The 12,712-nt window shown below is 42.2% G+C and overlaps 1 protein-coding gene across 1 annotated transcript in view; it reads right to left on the reverse strand.

Annotated features, from left to right (window-relative positions):
* Nucleotides 1-12,712, reverse strand: part of FAM117B (family with sequence similarity 117 member B) — a 99,165-nt gene that overhangs the window by 46,972 nt on the left and 39,481 nt on the right. The window contains 3 exon segments of the mRNA XM_020810352.3: nucleotides 5,308-5,451; nucleotides 6,843-6,956; nucleotides 9,509-9,601. Of these exon segments, the coding sequence (XP_020666011.3) occupies nucleotides 5,308-5,451; nucleotides 6,843-6,956; nucleotides 9,509-9,601 (351 nt within the window).

Raw genomic sequence — 12,712 nt, forward strand, 5'->3', positions numbered from 1 at the left:
GTTGATGTGGGCGCTGATAAAGAGGGCCGTCTGTTTGGGCTGAAGATGTGACTTTTGCATGTTTACAGTCAGTCCGAGTCTTTGCAAGGTGAGGAGAGTGAAGTCTTGAGCGGCCATGGTGTTGTGGTATGACGGTGTGACGATTAGCCAATCGTCGATGTGGGAATAAATAGTGATGCCATGAAGGCATAGGTAAGTGGCGATGGGTGCCATACATTTTGTGAAAGTCATTGGGGCTGTAGAGAGCCCGAATGACAGAGAGCAATATTGGAATATTCCAGCATCGTTGGAATGAAAACGGAGATATTTTTGATGTGAAGGATGTATGGAGATGTGGAAATAGGCGTCTTGTAGATCGATGATGCAAAAGTAAAGGAAGAATTGGGTCCAGTGTAAGCATACGAAATATATGAGGCTGAATGAAAGTATTTAGGAGCCTTAAGTCCATAATGGGATGGAGTCCCTTGTCCTTTTTAGGTACAGTAAAGTATTTGGAATAAAATCCATTATGCCTATCATCCGATGGTACGGAAACAATGACTCGCTTAGACAGCAGGGTGGCAACCTCATCCTGGAGGATAGGGGGGAAAGGTGTAGGGCAAATAAATCCCAACAGCAGCGGGAATTGAAACGCAATCCTGTAGCCTTGAGAAATGATGGTTAGGACCCAATGGTCAGTGTTAACACTCTGCCAAAAGGGCAGGTATGGTGCCAACCTGGTTTGAAATGAAGTGGGGGCATTCCCTTGGGAAGGGAAGCATGCTAGAGTTAGTATGGCTTACCCTTCCTTTGGTTCTTGGGAAGGTGTTGACGTCGTAGAGTTGAACTGTGGGGACAAAAGGAAGGCAGGAGTGGCTGCAGGGTCGAAGAAGACCTGTCTGGCTGATGAGGTCAAAATTGCCTCTATGGCTGATATCGCTGGTACTGGTATGGAGAGTACGGCTGGGAATAGAGTTGATTGAAGCGGTAGTTAGACCTTGAGTAAGTGGAGAACTGTTGCGAAGAGTAAGACTTTGCAGTTTTACGCATTTTGTGAAAGTTCTCCATGGCTTCATCAGTTTTACTATTGAATAGTACAGTACCGTCAAAGGGTAAGTCCTCGACACGGGACTTGGTATTGTCAGATATAGTCGACGAGCGAAGCCATGCATGACGACGAATGGAAATGGATGTAACTAGAGTCTTGGATGCAGCTTCTGCTGCATGGCATGCTGCAAGCCGTTGTTGTCTGGCCAAAGTGATAACTTTAGCATGAATGTTAATAAGGTCAGACTTCACTGACTCAGGAGCAGTCTCCAGAAGAGGGAGGACCTTGTTCCAAAAGTAGCGCTGATATGCTCCCATAATGGCCTGATAGTCAATGTTCTGTAAGAGGAAAGACTGTAGGGAGTAAACTCACTTGCCGAGGTTATCATGTTTCCTGCCTTCTTTGTTCATGGGAGTGGCCTTAGATAGAGCTACGGGACTGACTAGATTCCACTATAATGGAATTTGGTGGAGGATGTTTATTGAGGAAGTCGATGTCATCACCATGGGAGTTGTACAGGTTCTCAGTTCTACGAGATACCTGCATCATTGAAGGGGGTTTATCTCAAGTCTCTTTGATGAGTTGTAAGACTGATTTATTGAAGGAGAGACTGACTGGCGATGTCGTGTCACAAAGGATATCATCGAAGACAGGGTCTAGCTCGGGCGGGTAAGGTTCCTCCACTTGAAGGTGAAGGGCATGAGCCATGCATGAAATAAAGTGAGTGTAGGAGGAAAGGTCCTCCAGTGGGGAGGAAGGCTGAGCCTCTTTAGTCTGGTCTGGAGGGATAGGGACATCAGGAGAGGAACAATGTGAAGAGACAGACTGGTTGTCATCGAAGGATGGTTGTGAATAAGGCGATGTGTCATGACATCGGGGTTCATAAGGAGACTGATCCTGCATATGAGGTTGCTCCATGCCATCAGGGGCAGCATAGGATTCCCATGACAATGGGAGTCTGGGCTGGGACGATGTCGAAGCCAGTTGCTGTGTCTTGGCAGATCCTCTCTCAGGAAGAGGGGACTTGGCAGTTTCAGGAGGGAAACGAGCCCATTTCTGTTGGTCGGTATGATATCGCTCAAAGTGAGCCTGCCAGACAGCGGGGTCAAAAAGCTGGTATGGCATCATATGAAATGGGAAGAAATCTCCAAACGGTGTAGAGGGTCTCTGTGGGGATATATGCTTTCATTTCTCCGTTCATTTCCTGGGGGAGCGGACAGAAGATTCGGGATCAGAGACCTGAGTTTCAACTGCCCTCCCTGTTGCGAGGTTGGAACGGGCTGAGGTCGGGCTGGAAGGAATCACAGCCGCTGGTTGGCCGAAACTTGTCGTGAAACTCAATGTCATAGCTGAAATCACCGTCTGCTGGACATCCTCCTGGTTGGAAGCAAAGTCCTGGTCATCCCTTGAAGATTCCTCGAAAGGTGGGGGAGGGAGGAAAGGCTGGGGTGGCTTGGGACGAGTAACTTTGTCTGGTTTGGAAGTTCTGGTGGTGGGCTTCTTCTTAGATGAAGGAATGAGAGGTTTGGAGGACTTAGTGGAAGCCTTTGACTTTTGGGTTTTCTTTTTCTGCTTCGGATCCGCAGGGGGAGCGGGGTCCGTGGCTTCAGAGGAGGGCTGGGCAGCTGGGAGCCAATCGGACAAAGAAGCAGGGGATCTCCCTGGGTCCCGAGGGGGGGGGATGGAGGATTCATTGTGATTTGCCAAAGGTGAGACCGAAGTCTCTGAAGACGCTAGAGTGGTCTTATAGGCCAGATGGGCGGGGTATAAATCAAATAAATAAATAAAAAAAATAAAGATGTTGCTTCAATGCTGGACGAGTGAGATTTTTGCAAGCAGTGCAGGTATGGAAGTGAGAGCTGGACCATAAAGAAAGCAGACCACCGAAGAATTGATGCCTTTGAATTGTGGTGCTGGAGGAGGCTCTTGAGAATCCCCTGGACTGCAAGGAGAACAAACCTATCAGTTCTAAAGGAAATCAACCCTGAGTGCTCACTGGAAGGACAGATCCTAAAGCTGAGGCTCCAGTACTTTGGCCATCTCATGAGAAGAAAAGACTCCCTGGAAAAGACCCTGATGTTGGGAAAGTGTGATGGCAAGAGGAGAAGGGGACGACCGAGGATGAGATGGCTGGACAGTGTCTGCGAAACAACCAACATGAACCTGACACAACTCCGGGAGGCAGTAGAAGACAGGAGGGCCTGGCGTGCTCTGGTCCATGGGGTCACGAAGAGTCGGACACGACTAAACGACTAAACACACACACGCAGGAATGAGTGGGGTGAGATTCACCCAAGCAGAATAGACACTGATCATGAGCGTCAGAAAGAGAAATTTTGTTAGGGCAAGAAGTGCAGCGTTTGAAAGGAAATTGATAGGCCATAGGAGAGAAGGGGGGGGACAGAATCAGGAGAAAGAAAAACAGAAGAAAAATAGCTCCCGTTCAGCAGAAAAACAGTAGAAAGAACGATAGTCCTTAAAAGGACTTTTGGATTAGTTAGCTCAAGGCTAGAGTTAGCTAGAGGCTAAAAGCCAGTAGAAAGAGTTTAGAAGTGCTCCAATCTTCCTAAGGGAACTGAACAGCTCTGCGGAAAAGAGGAACTGAGAGGAAGGGATGGTGGGCGGAGCATATGCCTCGTGGGGGAATCACATCACTAAATTGTTACTTTCAGCTCTAGAATCTTCGGAGAACGTCAGTGCAGGCGCAGATGAAACCCATATATGTGCATTCACAGAGGCCACGAAGAAGAAATAAGACCTTCACTTCTGTCCCCACAGGACCACATTATCTACCTGCAAATGGTTTGCTTGTTTTTTATTCAATACCTCTGAGGTGGGCACTTTGGTGGGTCTGGAAAACCTGTTTTTTCTCCCACAAATCACACAGGGGCCATAAAGCCTGCCAGAAAGTTGGGGGCTAGAAGTCTATTTCTGGTCCATTATGGTTTATTTCTTTATAGATTTTGGAAACTCTCCTTGAAGTTCCCACCTGTATCCCATTCAAATCCCTGGAAGTGTCTCTTAAAACTACATTTGAGGTGTTTAATCTTCATTTAATTTCACCTTTGCTCCAGTCCTGAAAATTATTAAGATTTGAGTTGTAATATTATTGTACATTATGTTTTATATTAACATGCCAATGTTTTATATCAATGAGCCAACTGATCACATATCAAATATAAATTTCTTGTTAAGTAATCTGGTTTCTGCTTTTGAAAATGTGGTTATTTTGTTGCTTGGGCACCCCTGCAAACTATGTAAAAGAAAAAACACTGCTCCTAGAGACTGTAAGTACAGTGGGCCCATTCTGGAAGGACGTTCGTACCTCAGAAAGTTCCTAAGTCGAAGTACCATTTCCCATTGAAATGCATGGGAATGGAATTAACCTGTTCCAGCATTTCAAAAAAATACCAGAATAAAAATAAAAAGAGCAAGTCCCACGTTGGGATTGAAAAAAAAACCCACAAAAACACAAAATCCACAGAAACATAACCCCCCAGTCCAAACCCAACCTCCAAAACCTACACAGAAAAGGTTTTTTTTTTAAAAAAAGGACTTAAAAAAGGAACACCAGTCCAAAGCCTGCCAGTGTTCCGCTGCCTCTGCGCGGCTGGGGGCGAGCGGCCCAGCCAGCTCTAGCCTCCCGGTGCTGGGTTAGCTTCGGTGGCTCCGAAGTCAAAAAGACAGGGAGAAAGGGTGGGAAATTCGAATTCCCTGCCCTTCCTCCCTTCTTCCCTGCCTTTGGAGGTTTCAAAGGGCTTCCTCCGATGTCAGAGGAAGCCTTTTGAAAGTTCCAAAGGCAGGCAGGAAGGGCAGGAAATTCGAACTTCCCACCCTTTCTCCCTGCCTTTTTGGCTTCTGAGGTTTCAAAAAGCTTCCTCCGATGTCGGAAGAAGCCTTTTGAAAGCTCCAAAGGCAGGGAGGAAGGGCAGGAAATTCAAATTTCCCGCCCTTTCTCCCCACCTTTTGGGTTCGTAACCCGATCCGCGTTCGGAAGTAGGGTGTACTACTTGCGATGAGATCGGGTTTGTAACCCGAAATGTTCAAAACTAGGGCCGTTCGTAAGTCGAGGGCCCACTGTACTAACAGTTCACCTTTTTTACTGCCTAGAGGGAAAATTAATGATGGGGTGAATAAGCCTACAAGGATTAGGGGAGCAAAACAACTTTGGAGCTGTTTGCCCATCCTTGCCCTATGAACATGCATGATGGATTCAGCTCACGTCAGTCAATATTGTCTAAAAGACATACTAATAAATATTTGATTGTTATAGTACTCACAACAAGCTGTTCTTCTTTCTCGCCTGTCTCCTTTATTATTATTTCGATTTCCTGATTCAGCCCTTCAATGCTGTTACGGAAACGCGATCCTGTAGATTTAGCAATTGGTATCACAGGGACTAGCACACTCTTTGGGACTGGAGCCTGAAATCATTTTTAAAAGGTAAGAAATAATTGTTATATCATTATATAAAAGAAAAATCAGTGCTCCAATATTTCCAAATTCACATTATATCTATTGAGATAGATGCTACAACTCATTTCATTTTATGCAGAAGACTTTTTACTTATGCCCTTTGAATACTTCTTAATTCAGAAAGATTATCGGCTTCTCTCAGTTCAGTCCTTCATAGACCTGAAAGATATCGTTAAGCAAGACACTCATCTCAGTAAGAGATCAGACTAACTACAAAATCTATACTCAACCATTTCCTCTGTTTTTACAATAGAAAAAGATGGGACAGCAAACAGAAGATAGTTAATTAATATAAGCAACTCAAAAAAGTCCTAAATAGAACAGACACTATTTTCATTGTGAACTGTTATAGCTTCAGTTTTCAGAAGAGGGTTTGTTTTCTCCTCCTCCTCTTTTAGCAAGATAGCACCTCTAAGTAGAATACATTGCTCGTGATGGATACTAAGATGCACAATGTCATATTAAAACTGTGAGTGTTCATTTACTATGCAATCCAGAGATATATGAGATTTTGGCATGTCATACAGGCTGGGTACTAGTCTGCTTTGCAAAAAGAAATCTCAATCTATGTCCTAAATTTTCAAATGTATAGTCAAGTGTACAACTCCATCCATACAGTGTCTCTTGACAGGCCAAAGTCAAGCAAAGAAATCGAGGAACCATGGTTCATAATATGCACAAAATACTGCTATTGCTCCTCAAAACTTAAGTCTTTTTCAATGCTGATCTTCAACACAGAATATCTGAAACAATTTTTTCCAGTAGCAGAATTCTGTTCCATTAACATAGTTGTCATTTTTACAACTACAGTGGTGCCCCGCTTGACGATTACCCCGTTAGATGACGAAATCGCTTGATGATTAGTATTTTGTGATCACTATAGCGACGCAAAACAATGTTTGTATGGGGTTTTTTCGCTTCACGACAATCGGTTCCCTGCTTCGGGAACCAATTTTTCGCTTAACTACTATTTAAAAACAGCTGATCGGCGGCTCTCAAAATGGCTCCCCGCTGTTTTGCTGACTTCATTTTGCAAGACAGGGAGCAGAAAATGGCTGCCCTATGGAGGATCTTTGCTGCGCAATCAGGTATTTCCCCCATTGGAATGCACTGACCGGTTTTCAATGCATTTCAATGGGTTTTTTTTCATTGACGACGATTTCGCTTAACAGCGATTTTGCTGGAATGCATTATCGTCGTCAAGCGGAGGCACTACTGTATGTTTTTGGTTGTGGAATTCCATTTGGTGGAGTTCAATTTGACTTCCTAGTGACTGAGACACAACCAATTTTCTCAAATAGAAAAATTACAAATCTTACATTCAGCATCACAATCTCACCTGGCATTGGTTAATGGCTGCATGATTACCATGGAATGGAGACTGTCTTTCTTTATCCCGATGATGTCTACTACTGTGTTTACTTCTTTGCAGTTGCTGACGTAGCTTGGCAATCTGGAAAAGAGAATAAGTTTAGATTTATCTGTAAAATTAATAATGAAAACTATGGATAATTATGTCAAAAGCTGTATTAACTATTACAAGTATTTATACAGTATATGTTGTTGTTAGGTGCTGTCAAGTCTTCTCTGACTTATGGCAACCCGATGAATGAAGAGATCTCCAAAACATCCTGACCCCAACAGCCCTGCCCAGCTCTTGTAAACTCAAGCCTCTGGCTTCCCTTAGGGAGACAACTGATCTCATGTTTGGTCTTTCTCTTTTCCTGCTGCCTTCGAAGTTTTGCAGCATTGTTGTCTTTTCCAGAGAATCTTGCCTTCTCATGAAGTGCCCGAAGTAGGCCAGTCTCAGTTACAACAATTTTGCTTCCAGAGACAGTTTAGGCGTGATTTGATCTGGGACCAACTTGTCCGTCTTTCTGGTGGTTCAGGATATCTGCAAAGTTCTCCTCCAGCATCTCATTTAAAATGAATCATTTTTGTCCTGTCAGATTTCTTTATGGGCTAGTTTTCACACCCATATATGGTGATTGGGAATACAAGAGTGTGAATGATTTTGGTCTCCTTACACTTGATGATCTGTTCTAATTTCTTCATTGTTTCCCTTCTAAGGCTCAGTCTTCTTCTGATTTCTTGGCTACACTCTCCATTGGGATGGATGATTGAGCCAAGGTATACAAAATCTTTCACAATTTCAATTTATTCATTGAACAGACCACTGCAAAAGCTATGTTTAGAAGAAATGCACAAGATAAAAAGAGTATTTTCCCTCCTCACTATAGCGATGTCTCCAATCTACCTTTGACAAACATGAAAGGAAATGAGTGGGAAAGTTCTATATCTAACAAAACAGACCTACTGTCATAATGAAAGCAGGCTGGGAACATAGTGGGAAGTCCCATGCAGTATCTGAATGGGAATTATCACTCTACTCTTGTTGTAGATATTAATAAACCTGTCAGCGCCACCACTTCATCCCTGCTGTGAACATCAAGCAGGTGCATACGGAATTCTACAGTGGCTTGGAAATGGTACGGGGCGTCTAGAAAGACAAGTTCTGGTTATGATTGTGCTGTATCCCCACACTTATGGTAGGATCTAGTCTCTAAGAGTAACTATTTAGCTTCTCACTAGTTAATCAAACCAGACACTTCAGTATCTGTATAATGTAAGCTTGTATTAACTGAACAACAGAAATGATATAAGATTGCTGTAACTGAAGAACCAAAGTATCTTGTATAGCCAGATAATGGATTCAGAAGTGGCATTTTTAAAAGGAGCACTTAAATACTGATTTCTGTAATGGAACCTGTCCTAGGTTTTAGCCCAGCTAAGCCCTGGAAGCCCACGACCACAGCAGCTGCCACTCCTGCTTGGACTAGCAAGTAGGGGACTCCCTACTTAACTTCATAGCTGGCCAAGACCGGATTTAGGACTGCACTCTCCCCATCACACTCCCAATAAGCACACCAAGTGTGCAGAAGATTATTTGATTAAAATAATTGATAAAAGCCAGATTAAAAGAAAACACCTTTTTAGAGCTTTAAGCCAATTATAAATTAACACAGAACATGTCTGATAAAGAATCACAACACAAGAAAAATAATAAAACTAGGTTGTCTATTTATTTACACCATGAGACCTCACCACAGACACAGACAGACCCCTGAGCTAATTTAGAGTTCAAATCTCACCAACGGAGCAGACTAACATCAACAGACATGAGGCCCATTTTGGTCTTAGGCTGCTCAGCTCTTGCACTTTTGCCTTCTGCAACACTGATGACTCAATTATGAATCACAATTCAGTTTTCCATAAACCCCCTAGGATATAAGATTCAACATCCCCCTTTAGGAAAAAGGCATCTGAAATTAATTGGCAACTAAGCACATTTTACCAGGCTGACCAAGCTGACTTGAGCTCCACTCCACTCTCTGATAAGGCAGACATCCTCTCATGTGAACTGATTCATCCCTCCATCCTAGCTGGTACCAATGCCCCTCTTGTATCAATTTCAGATTAAAAACAGCATGCACCCATCACCAGGAACAGAGGGGAGGATGTAACACTTTTCTCATTATTCAGATAACTGGCAATAAGAGACAATATATCTGTAAGAGTACCTTTTATACAATCCAATGGATACACTGGTTTGGGGCACACAGTTTACTATTTGTTTAGACACAGTCTTTGCTCTTGCTTGTGGGAGCATCCTTTGAGCAAGGCTCCTCTTGCTGCCAGAGGAGAGCACTTTGCTGATTTCCTCTTTCCCCTGCACCTTCTGAAAACCTGCTTCAGAAGATTGGGAGTCTTTTTATAACAATGTGGGTAGTGATTCTAAGGACTGCAGGGGGAATTGGTAAAAACTGCATCCTTTCTAGGAAGCAAATGCCTCTGCTAGGTCAAAATCCTTCCATGGATGGAGAGATACTCAAGTTTGCATTCCACAAATGTAGAAAGACAGCTATCATTTTGGGACATTCAAAACCACTGTTCCTGTGCAGATACTGTGCTGAATAGGTTATATTGACAAACAAATTTCTCAACCTCTTTGAGCTGATCTGTGCTGCCCCAAGATGCTGAACGCTTATGAGATCCTTTTTTCTTTTCCAAGTATTCTTCAGCCCAAGCACTCTCAGTCTAAAAAAATAAATAAGATGAGATATGATTTTTTTAAAGAATCCTAAGGCAACTACAAGGAGGATGAATAAAAATAAAACATGTCTTACCTTTAGAAAAATTAGAAATATATATTATCTCAATATAGATATATATCTCAAACACTATTTAAATATGCCCTGGCTTGAAATGTAACACAAAAAAATTATATATATTCATAATGTTGTAACAGTGAGTCTATGATAGAAACTTTAAGTTAAAAACTTTTTGTTCTTATACAAAATAAACAGGAACAGAATTCTTCATCAACACAGAAAGTTGTATCTATTTCAGCCTAAAGGATACAGTTTATAGTAAGAAAATCAAACAAATAACATGGACATTGGTTTTCCATCTTCATTGAGAAATACAATTCTAACCACACCAACTTTTGGTTCTAAAATGTTTTGGGCATTTAATTATGCAGTTATTGCTTTTGCTTAACTCTCTTGCATGTACAGTGATTGCTATACAGAAAACTTTTCAGTCATGACTGTTCTCCAGGAAGATGCACATTAGGAGTGGAAGACTGGTACCCCCTATGAAGGCTTCTTCCCATCTGGTGTGAAAGAGTGCATGGATTTTATTGTCCAATTCTTGAGGATGGCAAAGACCATTTGACCATGTTTTCTGGACTAGTAGTGGTGATTCTAGCCACTTTGGGTCCCTTGTTGGGAGAAATGTGGCATCATCATCAAATCAGTCTGGGTGTATGTGAGACAGGCTTATGAAGGAGTTGCTGCACAAAGACCATAAAAACTTACAGAATTTAAGCTACTTCCTAGGATATATTTGAAGACCTTTTTTCTGACTGACCAGCTCAAGATGGTATCTGACAAATGGTGACTATCAAAAGGTAGCTGTGAGCTTGAGATAGATTTCTCGCGGCCTTTGCAGATGCAATATGTGTCCTGCCTTCTCCAGTGAATGAGAGTACAGTATATTTTAGATATAAAGAAGTTAATACTCCTGACTTGTGATCTGAGAAAAAGTGAATTCACCTTTGGACACTTACTGCAAGTTTCAACTGTTAATGGAACTACTGCCTTTATTTTGTTTACATTTACTCTCAACAATTCTACCACAATATTTATGTTCTTAAAATGCACAGTGGCGCCCGGCTTAACGATTACCTCGTTAAACGACAATCCGCTTGACAATGAGGTTTTTGCGATCGCTTTTGCAATCACAAAACGATGTTTTAATGGGAAAAATTCGCTTTACAATGATCGGTTCCCTGCTTCGGGAACCGATTTTTCGCTTTACAGCGATCAGAAAACAGCTGATCGTCGGGTTTCAAAATGGCTCCCTGCTGTTTTCAGGACTTAATTTTCGCTGTACAGGCACCAGAAAATGGCTGCCCTATGGAGGATCTTCGCTGGACTATTAGGTATTTAGCCCACTGGAACACATTAACGGGTTTTTAATGCGTTTCAATTGGGTTTTTTTCCTGCCTGATGACAATTTTGCTCTACAGCGATTTCGCTGGAACGGATTAATGTCGTCAAGCAAGGCACCACTGTACTACAAATGAAAAATACAGTAAGAGAATGCCTATAAATATATAAACGTTCTTTTCAGGAAGAGTGAGATTTCTCTTTTTATTACAAAACCAAAGAGAAGAGCCTTCTGTTGCAAGTGGCTGCCTTGGTAGACAAACCTCAGGTATTGTCTATGAACTAGGATTATCAGGAGTTGGAGATACATATACCTCAAACAAGTCTCCAGGATTCCCAATCCTTGTAGACAGGTGGGTCAATTCAAATCAAGGGCGGGAACTAGTAGTGTCCTCTAGGGGCCCCTTGATAAAACGATAGTCCTTCTTTCCCATAAGAACTATTCTGACCAGCAAGCAAAGGAACAAAGCCTCATAATCTGACATTTGAGAAGATGTTTGTTCAACTATATGGATGCAGGATTTCCAGGCAATAAGAGCACAGCCTGCTGATTGCTCTGAAGAATGAGAATTAGTTAGCACAAAGAATCCTGGTTCTGGTTTTCTTTACATGTTTTCTTTCTTAATTCCTAAGTGGAAAAGGATTCAGAAGAGTTGTTTTTGAGGGTGCTTTAATGGGTTACTTTTCTTTCCTTCCTCTTTCACAGCAGCTTGGTTAGTTCTGTTACTAGTGACTGCTTGATCATGAGAAACTACTGTAGACTGTAAGATTTGGGAAAGTCTGAATTCACTTCAACTAGGTGAGAAAAATTAAGGCGCTCATAAATAAATTACTCCATCTGGTGGTCACCCATCATCTTTGCAGCCAAAGAAAATGGCATCTGACTTGGAAACAAAGAAAAAATGGATCTAGAGAGGGAAGAGCTGAAGTGAGGGATAACCTGTCTGATCAACACTGGAAAAGGAACTTGGACTCAGCCTACTTCCCTGCTCCTTATGCGTGACTGCTACTGGCTGGAGAAATTGTTTCTCTATAGAAGGAGTCGGTCCAGTCCTGAATAATAGGAATTTCCAAAACAGATTGACAAGCAAGGTGCAGTGTAGTCTGTATATTATTATTATTTCATTTCATTTCATTCATTTATATACTGCTCCGTTAGTGCAATGCACTATTCTGGGTCGTTAACAAACTAAAGAAGCAAACAGTAACAAACACACAATAACTCAAAACAATTTAAAAAACAAGATAAACATCAAATATATTAGTAATATTTAATAGGAGTAAGATTTTTGTAATTGTAGGATGTACATGCCATGTTCTCTACTGTGTGGTAACTGCCTTTCTAGCAGATGGATCACTAAGCTAGCCTAGTTCTTTACCTAAAGCAGGGCTGGGGATGCTGACCCCTTCGTTCTCCTCTTAAAAAAAGATGTTCCAATCTTACACTAGTTCTGACAAAAGGTGGATACCCTACAGCAGTGCTTCCCTTTGATGCCCAGATATTCTTGGACTACAATACCCAGAAATCATGGCCAGCACAGCTGTGAAGACTTCTGGGAGCTTTAGTATAAGAACATCTGTGGACCCAAGGTTGGGAACGATTGCCCTACAAGATTCTAATATGGCTCAATCTGTGCTTTTATTCTGAGGGTTAAGATATGTATCTCTCATCCCCCACCCCACCTCTGATATCCTT

Source organism: Pogona vitticeps, chromosome 1, assembly GCF_051106095.1.
Source record: "Pogona vitticeps strain Pit_001003342236 chromosome 1, PviZW2.1, whole genome shotgun sequence".
Lineage (NCBI taxonomy): Eukaryota > Metazoa > Chordata > Lepidosauria > Squamata > Agamidae > Pogona > Pogona vitticeps.